At 38.5% G+C, this 14,835-nt stretch overlaps 1 protein-coding gene across 5 annotated transcripts in view; it reads left to right on the top strand.

Moving 5' to 3' along the window:
* The first annotated feature begins 1,332 nt into the window (after window positions 1–1,332).
* Window positions 1,333–14,835, top strand: part of osbpl8 (oxysterol binding protein-like 8) — a 60,269-nt gene continuing 46,766 nt past the window's right edge. For 3 of the 5 annotated variants that reach the window (XM_036577020.1, XM_036577019.1, XM_036577017.1), the window contains exons 1-2: window positions 1,333–1,784; window positions 13,510–13,606. Coding sequence is in view for 3 of the 5 variants with exons in the window: in XM_036577019.1 (XP_036432912.1) it covers window positions 13,562–13,606 (45 nt within the window). In the remaining 2 variants the exon portion in view is untranslated. Of the gene's footprint in view, window positions 1,785–10,321; window positions 10,379–13,509; window positions 13,607–14,835 lie in introns of those variants that run through there. The other 2 variants (XM_036577018.1, XM_036577021.1) reach the window with 2 other exon arrangements.

Genomic DNA, 14,835 nt, shown 5'->3' with positions numbered 1-14,835 from the left:
AACTCAGATCCAGTTCAGTCTGTCTGTGTCACGAGACTACATCAGACTGGAGGCTGATGTAGAGTTGATAATAGAGGATAAGCAGATCAAATTGTAGTTACCTGCAGTGATCACAATACATCACTAATGTAATACCAGTTTGGACCACAAGATGTCTCTAACTTCCTACAAATACTGACATTCCCGATGAAAAAACTTAATATGCAGCCTGGTTTCTTTCTATAAGACATTTGTTGTAGAGATCTGTTTACAACTGTGCTGCTCTATCTGACCTTCAGATCCAAAGGTCAGATTCCTTCACAATATACTGAAGAAGTAAGGTTACATTTTAGAGTTTCTGCATGTTCTGGTGCCTTTGCTCTTCCTCCGTGCTCAGATTTTCTCCTCCTAAGTAACTTAAGTTTATAGTTTTTGTTTGTTTTTTTTTCATTTTAATTCCAGGTGGTAGGTTTACTCAGTGGGTTTGAACAGAATCTCAACAAACAATTTTGACTCCGAACAGTGTCCTCCTACAGCGAGAAACCTCTAAATCAGGGGTCTCCATTCGCAAAGGGCAGGCGTAGCTGCAGCTTTTCATTCCAACAAAGAGCTCACCTCATCAATAGTTTGAAGACTGATTAACAGATTAAATGAATCAGGTGATCTCCAGCTTTATTGTTATAAAAATCTGCATTTGTGTATGAGACTGAACTCGCCTGATCTGAAAGTTCCTGTTCTGAAATTTCCCCTCAGGAAGCGGGCGTAATAGTGGTGCTTTTAGTGTTTTTTTTTTTCTTACAGACTCTGAGCAGCATCCACTCTGGGACAGTTCTGGAAAGTTAACCATTTCCTCTCCTGCACAAAACCTCACCTTCCCTAATTCAAATTATACATTAGTTATTTTTTGAATAACTATTTGTGTGTGTGTGTGTGTGTGTGTGTGTGTGTGTGTGTACGCGTCACTAAAATAAATATTTATTTTTAAATACGCACCTTTTTATACCCCCTTCTGTAGATATTCAAGCTTCTAAAACACCTTAAAAAATAATTCAAGATTTGTTTTGTGTGTGTCGGGTCAAAGATGGCCCCGAAATGTACAGAAACTGACCTATAAAGAAGAAGTGAAGCTAATAACGTCCTAATAAAATCCAAACAAAGGAAATAGATTCGCCAGTTTCTGATTCGAATGAGGCGCCAGAATGTAACTGCTGCACCATTTAGCTAACGGAAAGCTCGAGAAAGGAGCTGACAAATAAAAAGCTCTCGTTAATAAAAGCCTTTGGATTTGTCGCCTTCGGCATGTTTTCTTTCATTAGGACTTTTATTTTGAAAAAATAAGCACTGCCATCTTGGGAGAGTTGCAGTAAAAACGCTTCTGTTTTCATGCTGCTCTGAGGATGATTCGCGTTGATGTACGACCTGTTTGTAAACGTTCATTAATGTTCACCAGCGTTTATTAGAGTTGACCGGTGTTGATTTAGGAGTCTGTGAGTTGGTCGCAGGTGTGTTTTTTGTGCCCGGATGGTAAAGAAGCGCATCTTCAGGCTTTTGTTCGTTTTTTTTGGAGTTCAGATTAAACCATCTGCAGATTCACCCTCACTTCTGAACATCTGGCTGAACAGCATTTCGGAGCTTTAACTTCATATTCACCTACAGCCTTCATCATTATCATCATTATCATCTGATCAGTGTGGATCCTCCTACTACAGCCGGAACACAAATTCACTTTCACTCCGGAGGAGGAGGAGGAGGGGGACCTGCTGCTGCTGTTTCTGAGGATTAAACACTTCAGATCGTCTAATCAGGTTCGTGTTAAAACACGTCAAACTCAGACTGACCCTCCAGCTCACACTCCCGTCATACAGCTGTGGAGAGGAATTCGTGCCACTTTGCAAAGCAGTCACTACAGAGAACAGACGTGGAATGCATTGTACGCATGACATTAGGCAGTAGTGACATGCAGAATACGTGCCAAAATGAAATCTAGAGCCTCTGTTGCAGTGTTTTCACGTCGCTTGACCTCTGAGGATTTGCATTTTAAAAACGAGATGCTGGCTTCACGTCAGAGTTGAATGCAGTCTATCTTGACATATAACGCTAATGAAGGCACAGCTATTGCTTTCCACCGTGCAGCACTTCAAACAAACAAAAAACAACGTTAAGTCAATGTAATGGATCAAGTTCCTTTTCTTTTTCGGACATTTCCCAATTTACTGCTTGAACGCAATCCCTGCACTGCATTTCACTGTTTGGCTGCATTTCAGTATGTCTGAAGTACATTACATTGTAGCGGAGTTTTTGCTTTTCATTTTGGCACTTAATCCACATGTCACCCGTGGAAAAGTAATGGCATGTGTCAAATTAAATCATAACTTTGTTTTCACTGTTATGATTGCATTTCAGTGAGATCAATTTAAAGTACTGCATGGGGGAAAGCAATATTCGGTTGTATTCAATTCTGACACAAATTTAGCATTTTCTTTTTAAAAAAGCAAATCCTCATCTGTTGTTTTTCGGTAAAGAGGTCAAGCGACGTTTTTCATTTTGGCACATATTCTGCATGTCACTAAGGAAAAGTAATGTCATGTGTGAATTGCATTTCTCGTTTTTCCACTGTAGATTACTTTTCGATGTGGCACGAATTCCTCTCCATATACAGCAGCTCAAGAAATATTTAGTGAATGCTGATAATTCAGGGTTAGTTGAGTTATGCACAGTGTGGGACCAAGGTCTGACAAGGCACCCGAGGACTCCCAAACTCTAACAGTAACGCTAAATCTATCAATCAATCAGTCTATAAGTAAATAAAGATCTGAAAAGTGAGATTAAACAGTAGTGCACACTTCTGTTTATGTGCACTTTCTCTTTTGTTGTAGTAATAAAATTGGCTGTATTAATTGTACTGTTAGCTTTATTAATTATACCGTTGGTTTGTAACAGTTTGTGTTTTTTGGGTAGGATTTTTACCTCTAAAGACAAATGACACTTAAGAATTCTTCTCTTTTGCTTTTACGCCAAAAGGCGAAAACAGAAGTTCACACGTCAAAGGAAGAATGCTAATGCTGCTATCGCACACCATCTAAACATCCTATTTTAACAACAGCTGCTTATTTCATTCTTCAGTCATTTATGCATGTATATGTGTGTGTGTGTGTGTGTGTGTATATATATCATCAGCATTAGTGATTTTAAATGAGATTTTAGTGATTTAGGATGGAATTCCATAATGAAATCACTAGGATGTAAACAAAGTCATTCAGAGTGGTTTGATGTGAAACGCTCAAGAAACTTGTCAAGTTAGAATTCTTCACAGTGATGGTGATAGGAACCAGAAATCTTAAGAGTTTAATGCCTCTTAAAGCTCCTTTAGAGCTATTACATGAAATTGTTATTAATACACTGCCTGATGCCTGAGACATTGTTTTCTGATAGTTCTGAGATAACGTTTGGCCTTAAAAAATATTTTTTTCAAATCCATTCATGGTGGAGAGGTGCATGCAGGGCGACGTAAAGCAAAAGAGTCCCCCAAAAACTTATTTTTTTGGATTTACTGCTATTTTATCATTAGCAACATGTCATATAAAACCTCAGAAGTGATTTTCGATAGTAAATGAAATGGCTTTATTTGTGTTGTAGACATCACGACCGCTGCTTCCTATCACCACCACTGTAAAGAAATCAGAGTCTAAGTTTCTCTACAACAAACCATTTCACATCAAACCACTCTGAATGACTGATGTTTATATCTCAATCTGTGAATTATGCAGAAAATTGTTTTATATGGGCTCAATTCCCCTTTAATCTGTTTACCTGTTAAACTAACATTGAGCTACTGCTTTTCCTAAATCAGTTCCATCTGCTTGTGTGTGTGTGTGTGTGTGTGTGTGTGTGTGTGTGTGTGTAGGATTTGTGATCCAGATGTAGCTGATGCATCACTCTTCACTCAACATCTGTAAATCTCTCTGTCCATATTGTATTCATATTTTATCACACTGTCCATGTGTGCATGTCTCTGATGTAGAGGCTGAGAGGTCAGTGGCAGGCATCAGATTTCCACTCTCGCTGACCACTCAGAACAGTCAGAAACATGAGCCTACCTTCAGTAAACCCATACTGAGCAAACAATCGCATTAAAGACACAATATACATAGGATGAATAATATAATGTTTAAGTGCAGTTAGTAATGAGCTGATTTATTAATAACAATGAGAATATCAGCTTGAAATGATGCAAACACCTGCTGTACTTGGGTGCTTTATTACAGGTTTTATTACTCAGAATCCAGAGGGTGTATACACACACACACACACACACACACACACACACAAACACACACACAGGCCACTTGTGCTCTGTTGCTGTTTGTGTATGTGTGTGTGTGCAGGTTAATAGTGAAGCACAAGCTTGGAGTTTGAGGACAGTAGATGTATTTGCCTGTCAAATGCTGTTCCCACTGCAGTGGCCTGTTGTGTGATTGGGCAGTGGGTTGGCCAGACCAACAAATGAGGCATATTTGTTGCTGTGATTGTTGTATTTGTTGCTGTCTTTGCAGGTTGGATTGATGCTGTTGCCCATAATTATGCTGTCCTCAGTGTGTTTATTACATGGTCCTCTGTGTTTGTTACACAGTCCTCTACATGTTTATTACGCTGTCCTCTGAGTTTTTATTTCTCTGTCCTCTGTTGTTTGTTATGCTGTCCCTGAAGTGTTTATTACACTGTTCTCAGTGTATTTATTACACTGTCCTCTGTTGTTTATTACCCTGTCTTTTGTTTATTACACTCTCTTTTGTGTATTTATTGCGCTGTTATTTGTGTGTTTACTGTGCTGTCCCTTGTGTATTTTTTACACTGTCCTCAGTGTATGTATTACACTGTCCTCTCTATGTTTATAACAGTGTCCTAAGAATGTTTTTACACTCTCCTCAGTGCTTTTATTACACTGTCCTCTGTTGTTTATTACACTGTCTTCTGTTGTTTATTACACTGTCTTCTGTTTATTATTACACTGTCTTCTGTTTATTATGCAGTCCTGTCCTGTGTAGTTGCTGACACTGTATGATTCACTGTTCATAAACATAGACTAAATTACATCATATAGCTAAAAACAGTAGCAGCCATCTTAAAGACTGATTTTTTTTATGTTTATAGGTAACAGTGTGTTATGAATGATGATAAAGATTGTGATGATGATGACAACAATGGTGAAGGTGGTAATGATGTAGTTGGTAATGGTGGTGATGAAGGTGGTGATACTGATGGTAGTGCTGGTGAAAATGGCGGTGATGGTGATGTGATGTTAGTGATGACTGGTGGTGGTGATTAAGATGGTAAAGTGATTATAATGGTGAAGATGATGGTGATGAAGATGGTGATTGCGATGATGGTTGATAACAGTTACTGATGTTGATGTGATAGTGATAACGGCAGTGATGATGGTGATTGTAGTGGAGATGATGGTTATGACAGCAGTGATAACGGTGATGGTGATGATGGTTGATGACATTGAAATTATGGTTATGGTAATAATGAGGGTGGTGGTGATGAAGATAACAATGTTGATGATGGTAATTATCCAGTTTAATATTCTACATATAGGTTAATGCTCAGCACTGTAGTGTGGTTTTAACACTTAGTCTTGTAATGTAGTTTAACATCCAGTGCCTAATGCAAAAGCGTCAACCAGTATAACACACTTTTTTGCCAGTTTTCAAGGTATATGGCTGTATAAGGCTTGGATACAGGAAATCTCATTTTTTCCTATAAACTTAGACCAGTTAACATGAACAATTCTGTCGCACTCAGATATATTTTTCACTTTCTGTTTTATTAAACTTACTGGCCTAAAAAAAGTAATCTCATCAGATTGCGGGTGGTGGAATGGGAGCGTAGGTATAAGGATTTATGCACGCTGTACACGGACAAAAGAGATATTGTCACACATGAGAAACGAACCAAGACATCAGAGCATCAGTTGCATGTTGTGCTGTAATAAACAGATGATTGTTGAGGGATTAGAGTTTAATTTCTGTGTTCTTGTGGAAAAAAAAAACATTTAAGTTGCCACATCTAAAAAATATTTTACTTAAGTATGCATACATATCCTGCTAGATTTCATCTTGCATGTAATGCTATATATAATGCTATATCAGAGACTTTTTTCATTGCAGAACACAACTTGGCTCTGTTCTCTTTCACTCTCTGACTGCTTTTGATTGTGTAGAACTAAGTGTAAGAGACTGTTTAGCTATTTGCATATCAAGTAAAGTAAAAATACATTTTTGATTCTATGTGAAGTAACTAGTGTGATTACCAGAGGAGTATACAGCCCTATTTGTAAAACACTTGGGACATTGTGCAAAATGTATAAAAGAACAGAATGCAAGGATGTGCAAATCATTTAAATCATATTTTTATTTGAAAATAGTGCAAAGACAACATATCAAATGTTAAAAGAGAGAAATGTTATTGTTTTTGAAAAATATATGCCCATTTTGAATTTGATGCCAGCAACACATTTTTAAAAAGTTGGGACAGGAGTATGTTTACCACTGTGTTTCATCACCTCTTCTTTTAACAACACTCTGTAAGCGTTTGGGAACTAAGGAGACCAATTGCTGTAGTTTTGAAAGTAAAATGTATTTTCCATTCTTATTTCTCTTGATTTTCAGCTGCTCAACAGTGCAGAGTCTCCTTTGTCGTATTTTTTATTTTATAATGCGCTAAATGTTCTCAGTGGTGACAGGTCTGGACTGCAGGCAGGCCAATTTAGCACCCGGACTCTTTTACAATGGAGCCATGCTGTTGTAATACGTGCAGAATGTGGCTTGGCGTTGTCTTGGTGAAATAATCAAGGCCTTCCCTGAAAAAGACTGTATGGCAGGATATGCTTCTCCAAAACCTGTATATATCATTCAGCATTAATCGTGCCTTCACAGATGAATGCAGTTTATTGCTCAGCACGTAGTGTGGTTTATCATTTGGGTGCTGTAATGTTGTTTAATGCTCAGTGCTGTAATGTAGCTCAACACTCAGTCCTGTAATGTAGTTTAACATTCAGTGCCGTAATGTAGTTTAGTGCTCAGCCTCGTAATGTAATTTAGCATGTAGTGCTGTAATGTACTTTAACGCACAATGCTATAGTGTAGGTTAACGCTCAGCACTGTAGAGTAGTTTAGTGCTCAGCGTCATAATGTAATTTAGCACTTAGTGCTGTAATGTAGTTTAACATTCAGTGCCATAATGTAGTTTAGTGCTCAGCCTCGTAATGTAATTTAGCATTTAGTGCTGTAATGTACTTTAACGCACAATGCTATAGTGTAGGTTAACGCTCAGCACTGTAAAGTAGTTTAGTGCTCAGCATCGTAATGTAACTTAGCACTTAGTGCTGTAATGTACTTTAACGCACAATGCTATAGTGTAGGTTAACGCTCAGCACTGTAAAGTAGTTTAGTGCTCAGCGTCATAATGTAATTTAGCACTTAGTGCTGTAATGTAGTTTAATGCTCAGCACTGTAGCGTAGTTTAACATTTGGCACCATAATGTAATTTAGCAATCATTACATTAGTTACATCATGTAGTTCAACGCTTAGCACTGTAAAGTAATTTTAATAAATGTAATGTGTATTTTAATTAACGCCCGCTAGCACACAGCTCCACAGAGTCCTAATCTTCTAACACTTTCAGCCTTTTGCCTTTCTGCCTAATTTTCAAATCAAATCGCCTGGTGTTTTAATCCTCAGTAAATCCAAATTCATTATGTCTCTGATCATAATTTGCCCTTCATGAAATGCTGAATGTCAGATGAAGGAGTGTGTGTGTGTGTTTGTTTCGGTATGTGTCTCTGTGGCCTCTGCTGTGGGCTGCTGTGGTGTTGTGACCTTTCGTTGGCATGACGACTGAGCTGTTATCCAGAGCTTTCTGCAGTTGCCTCATACTGAGTCTGCAAAGTGGTAACAGCTTTTAAGTCCCAGTTACACTTGCGTTTGCCAGTGAATTTTCACAAGCAAAATTGCATTCATTTAAATGGAAATCACCTTGATGAGCGAATTTGCACTGCAGGCTTCCAGAGGCGAATTAAGTTTGCAACGATGTCAGCTTTGGTGAATTTTAACACTCAAATTTACTTCTGAAGGTGTAGCCCTTCAAAGCACTGAACCTCCAAAATGGAGAAAATACCAATTTAAGCAGTGTCTAAGCAGGAACCTTTTAACTTTTTTAACTTTCTTCCATGCTGACTTGTGGTTTTGCTGTTTTTTTGTCAGCTTGCTAACTGCAGTGTTAGCTCCATGACTAACTGCAGCTGCACACAAGTCACCTCACTGCCACCAACCACGCTAGTTATCTACAGGGTTTTGTTACAGATCATTGTGTAGCATTATGCTGTGGTGAGTATATGGTTTTCTGATACAACCCCATTTCCAAAAAAGTTGGGACGCTGTGCAAAATGTAAATCAAAGCAAAATGCAATGATGTGCAAATCATTTAAACCCTGTATTTCATTGAAAATAGTACAAGACAGTGCAAATGTTGAAACTGATAAATTGTATTGCTTTTTGAAAAATATTTTGAATTTTGAATTTGAATTTGATGCCAACAACACGTTCCAAAAAAGTTGGGATAGGGGCAAGAAAACGGCTGGTAAAGTTGTGTAATGCTAAAAAAAACACCTGGTGATAGATTGGCAACAGGTCAGTAACAGGATTGGATATAAAAAGCATCCCAGAGAGTCTTTCAGAAGTAAAGATGAGGAGGGGTTCACCACTCTGTGAAAGACTGCATGAGTAAATAGTGAAACAATTCAAGAATAACGTTTCTCAATGTAAAACAGCAAAGAACTCTTGCTTTTCATCATCTACGGTACATAACAACATTAAAAGATTCAGAGGATCTGGAGAAATCTCTGTATGAAAGGGACAAGGCCAAAAACCAGTATTTGCTGGCCGTGATCTTTGGGCCCTCAGGCGGCACTGCATTAAAAACAGACGTGATTATGCAGTGGAAATAGCATGGGCTCAGAAACACTTCTGAAAACCACTGTCTCTAAACACAGTTCGTCACTGCATCCACAAATGCAAGTTAAAACTCTTCAAATGCAAAGAAGAAACCATATATAGACAGGATCCAGTAATGCCACCACCTTCTCTGAGCTCATTTAAAATGGACTGAGGTGAAGTGGAGAAGTGTTTTGTGGTCTGACAAATCAAAATTTGAATTTCTTTTGGGAAATGATGGACACTGTGTCATCCAGGTTAAAGACCATTCAGCTTGTTATCAGCGCACAGTTCAAAAGACAGTATTCATGGCGGTAAACCTGCCCCCGTCCCAACCTTTTTGGAACGTGTTGTTGGCATCAAATTCAAAATGGGCATATATTTTTCAAAAAACATTAACATTTGTCAGTTTCAACATTTAATATGTTGTCTTTGTAATATTTATTTAAAAATATGGGTTGCATGATTTGCACATCATTGCATTCTATTTTTATTTACATTCTGCACAGCGTCCCAATTTTTTTGGAAATGGGATTTTATAATTATGTTTACTTTTATGTGTTTATTTTTTATGGTAGGCAATTTAGCCAGGTTGCATACTGCTGGCAGCTCCATGGCTAACCACAGCTGTCACACACAAGTCACCCCACTGCAGCCTACCAGGCTAGTTACGTACAGTTTTGGTATGACTCAGTGTGCAGCATTGTTCTCCCATGAGAACATATTTGCTTCTATTTGCTCTATTTGCTTTTGTCTTGTTACTGTATTCAGTAAGCCATAAAATGGTCAACATTCATCCCTGTATCTTCTGTTTGGGTAGATAAACACAAATTAAACCAGAGAATAATACTTGGAAAAATCATTCAGCATCAGCAGTTTAGAAGTTATGACTTTGTATGTTTATCTGTAGAACTCATTTTAAGGTAAAATGTAGGCCACACCCTGTTTTCAAATGCTTTGTCTGTCAGAAACTATTGAAGATACTATCAATTTTACACACTGTGTATTGGACACCATTACATTGTTTCCTGAAAGCATTAAACAAATGTGACATGGTCAGTTGGGAGGTGATTTCACATGGATGTGTGTGGGCACGTGTAAATACAGGACCATTGTATTGAACTCATTTCTTCTGTTAAACTGTACCATTAAAACAAAAGCCAGTTCCTTGTTTGTTTTCTTTTTGTTCATTACAGATTATTTTCATGATTTTGTTCTGAAACTGTTGTGTGACTGTGTGTGACTGCTGAGATGGAGTGATGTGCTGTAGTGAAATTGGGCCAGCATTATTCAGAAATGTTCTACACATTCAAATTATATTCAAATAATGTGATGCCCTCCTGCTCAGACACCAACTCAAGCGACTATACTTTTCTCCAGCAGAGACCTTCACCTGGACTTGAATGTTAGTAAAAGAACCTCTGTGACTCTTTTTATGGTGATGATGATGAAGCTAGAGGTCAACTAATAACTTAATACTAATAATAGGTTGCACAGTACCCCCCCATACCCCATATGTAATCTCAAACTAGCTTATATGTACCCTGTAGATAAGAGTGTGTCATACAGTGTCAGAAACAACGTTAGCAAGTCTATTAGAGATTACTTAGCAACATTAAATGGCCAAACAAAGTTCTTCATTTGGAATACACATGACAGGCTGGCTGTACAGAGCTTGGACTGAACTATACTGAGTGCTGCAGTGCTCTAAACTGTGCCTTCACAATAGCATTACTGTGAGATTGGAAAGATTTTTAGGAAAAATAATTCCATAAAGCATTATTCAAAATCTGGGCCTTTTTCTTGATAACCATAATAGAGTAAAAGATTTTCTTTTATTTTCATGCCACCTCTGACTTGTATCATCGTTAGTCAAGATTTCGATTTATTGGTGCACACACAGTTTGTTTATGTTGTTTATAGTGTATGTAAACAGACACTGTTGATGTTGTTTGTATTGCCTGTGTGTAGAGAGTGTAGTCTATTTTGAGCATGCTCATTTTGAATCGTCTTTGTTGCAATATCCATGAACTGAAGTAATTTAACTAGTTCAGTTTTTACCTGAGAAATATTAGGGGAAGTCTTTAAGTGTACTATATTATTTCAATACTTTTAATTATTATTATAGTTCTTAATGATGCTTGAATGGCTGAATGGATTTGTTGATTAATGTAATGAATCGAAGCAAATTTTGTTGAAATAAAAAATAGCTTTTGAACCAAAACCAATTAATTTCTTTTGCTTTGTAGTTGGATAACATGAAGTAGTGGATCTGCAGTCTGTCTAACAAAGCAGGTTCAGGGTAGGGCTGTGACGATACCCGCATTACCCGCCGTCCTATGATGCCTGTTGCTAGGTTGAGCTCAATACCGTCATCACCATAGTTTTCTTTCTTTCTTTTTTGGTTTGTATTTCATTTTTTTTTTTACTGGTAAAAGTTAGGATAGCAGTGCATATGACATGTCATAATATAAACAATAGCTCATCAATGGCTACACACACCATACAACACGGTTGGTTTCAGATTTTACAATCGACAATCAAATTTACGCTATCAGATACCCTCTAAATTTAGCATAAGTTAGCTGGAACCAAACCTGTGCTGTGTGGCATGTTTGGCCTGCTAATTAAAACACTACAATCCAAGCTGTTTAGCATTTATAAATTGTTAGATCAATGGTTTGACATTTATTGGATGCTGCATTGAAAATCATGCAGTGTGTTCACCTATTTGGTGGTTCTGTAAGTGTACAAAATGTAAAATTTTTATTTTTTTGATTTGAAATAACACAGGACAAGCCAAAAAGTGTTATTCTTTTTTTACGTCACTTAAGACCCTCTTCCCAAGTAAGACTGTATACCGCGGTAATATTTGGAGATGGTTTACGTACTCAGGCTGTAATTAATCCAGATTTACGTACTCAGGCTGTAATTAATCCAGGTTTACTTACTCAGGCTGAGATTAATCCAGGTTTATATACTCAGACTGAGATTAATCCCAATGTACATATTCAGGCTGTGATTAATCCCAATTTATATACTCAGGCTGTGATTAATCCAGGTCTACATACCCAGGCTGTGATTAATCCAGGTTTACATACCCAGGCTGTGATTAATCCAGGTTTACATACCCAGGCTGTGATTAATCCAGGTTTACATACTCAGGCTGGGGTTAATCCAGCACAGGTAGGCATGATGTTTCTGACGAACAGCTAATAATGTGAAACAAGAGGAGGAGTCACCAAAGAAGGAAAAAGTACTACCTATGTAGAAAGTAAAGCATTTATAACAGTGAAAAAGCGACTCTGTCATAGCTGTCATTAGGGTTACATTGGACTAAACTTATAGTTTTCTGGATAAGTAAGAAAGACTGTGTGGTGGAACAGACCCCTGGATCCAGCATGCTGAGAAGGTGATCTGTGATTTAAAAAGTAACATATTAGAATGCCAAAAGAGCATCCAATCATCAGCAGTACACTAAGTAGCCAGTTATAATTGTGTATAACTTAGATAGCATATAGTAGTCTTTGTTATTAGTTAGCACTTAATTTTACAGAACATCAACTAGCAAGAAAATCCTGCTTAAGGCCCCCAAAGGGCCAGAGCTGGGCCTGGGTTCCATTAATAGAAAAAGTGAGAATTTGATGTGTATCATGTTTTGGAATGACATTCTTCCATTTTAGAGTGACTATGGCTAAGAAATAGTATTGGTAGTAGATCAGTGATGTCTGGCTGATACCTGGTCTGGTTAATAAAGTCAGTATTGATTCCTATACCTATCCAGTGTATCAGATTGGTGCATCACTCACATATACACACAGATGTCTTCAGAAGATAATGGCTCTGCTGTTTTGAAGAAATCAAAAACAAATAATTTTTTTTTCTCTGAGGTTCATAAACTGATAAATAACAGAATGATTTTCACCTGTTGTTGTTCATCACTTTGTATGTTTACTGATGTTAATTGTGGTGTCTGTAATTCTGAGGAAGTAGATGTTCAGACTTCTGTTTTTCAGCTCCGCCGGAGCTACAGAAACGGTTTGAGTGCCCTAGTACTTAAGGACTGAGCTGACAGATGCTGTACTCAGACTGAGTCTACAGGCTGAAGCACTGTGTGAATCTACATAAAACTATTTTAGAATGTGTGTGCATGTGTGTGGGCGTATTTCAGCTCATGCATGCACACACGGCTGTCCTGTGCTGCTGCTGTGTTTTGCACTGGTCTGTATAGAGATCAGCAGTGGGAGGGATACTCTTTTTACTCACAGCTCACCTCAGCTCGCTGTGCAGCAGTCAGACCAGTGGTGGTGTTTGTTTGCCATGCCTGCGTGTGTGTGTTTATTGTGTGCTTTGATGTGTTAATGTGTTATGTGTGTAACCATGTGACATCAAATTGATGATCTGTGAGCTGTTAGATCTCTAATACTAAACTGTAGTTATAATTATCATTTATGTTTTTTTTATGTTCTGTGGTTAAAATACAACCAATTGAATGTTTATGGCCTTATTAAAGTTTGTGTGTTTGTGTGTTCACAGGCATGCTGTACTCTGAGCCAAACTGACACACGAACGCTCTCTCTGGTAAAACATGGAGCCTTCTGCTGATGCTCAAACAGATCCTGAAAAAACATTGGTGAGTAGCATGCACACACTGCTAGCAGTGTAGAGGTAATGAGTGGGTAGATGTGGGTAGCTGTGACTGGTGTGTAGCAGTGATGGATGTGGGTAGCTGTGACTGGTGTGTAGCAGTGATGGGCGTGGGTAGCTGTGACTGGTGTGTAGCGGTGATGGGAGTGTGTAGCTGTGACTGGTGTGTAGCAGTGATGGGCGTGGGTAGCTGTGACTGGTGGGTAGCTGTGACTGGTGTGTAGCAGTGATGGATGTGGGTAGCTGTGACTGGTGGGTAGCTGTGACTGGTATGTAGCGGTGATGGACGTGGGTAGCTGTGACTGGTGTGTAGCGGTGATGGGAGTGTGTAGCTGTGACTTGTGTGTAGCGGTGATGGGCGTGGGTAGCTGTGACTGGTGTGTAGTGGTGATGGACGTGGGTAGCTGTGATGGTGTGTAGCGGTGATGGACGTGGGTAGCTGTGACTGGTATGTAGCGGTGATGGGCGTGGGTAGCTGTGACTTGTGTGTAGCGGTGATGGGCGTGGGTAGCTGTGACTGGTGTGTAGCGGTGATGGAAGTGTGTAGCTGTGACTGGTGTGTAGTGGTGATGGGTAGAGATGACGAGTGACAAGTGTGTAGGTGGCTTACCTCCTTGTCCTGATTCGTTGAATGTTGGTGGTCCTGTTTCCTTGTGCTAGTTTGTTAGACATTGGAGGTTCTGTCTCCTTGTCCTAATTTTTGAATCCACACACAAGGACAATGTCAGTGATTGACAAACAACCCCACAATGATGCTTTAAAGGTGGTAATTGTCTTGTTGAGAAGGAGAACTAACAGGACTAATTTAGCTTGAATAGCAGATTATTAGATTATTACAGGTCATTAATAAGCCATTAGACTACAACATACATATATGTAGACTACATATATATATATATAATTTTTTTTTTTTTTGGCCCAGGCCTACATGCAGTGCTCTGCTCTCTGTGGCTGCTCAGGATCTGTGAACTGTATTAAAAATAAATTAAGTGGACTACCAACATGTTTTGTGTTCAGTGAGTCATTGCAGCCTGATTTTCCTAAGAATTACAGCCTATTTATGAGATCTTTACTGTGTGTGTGTCTGTGTGTGTGTGTGTGTGTTAATGGAATCAGTTAGTTTCTGTGTTTTTTTCCGTCAGCGGATGATTCGGTTGATGTGATTATTAGTGTTTGGCCTAGCAGGTTTAGTGTGTGTGAATTTCTTAATTTTGA

Source organism: Colossoma macropomum, unplaced genomic scaffold (assembly GCF_904425465.1).
Source record: "Colossoma macropomum unplaced genomic scaffold, Colossoma_macropomum, whole genome shotgun sequence".
In the NCBI taxonomy this organism is placed as follows: domain Eukaryota; kingdom Metazoa; phylum Chordata; class Actinopteri; order Characiformes; family Serrasalmidae; genus Colossoma; species Colossoma macropomum.
This window is presented reverse-complemented; position numbering and strand designations above follow the sequence as displayed.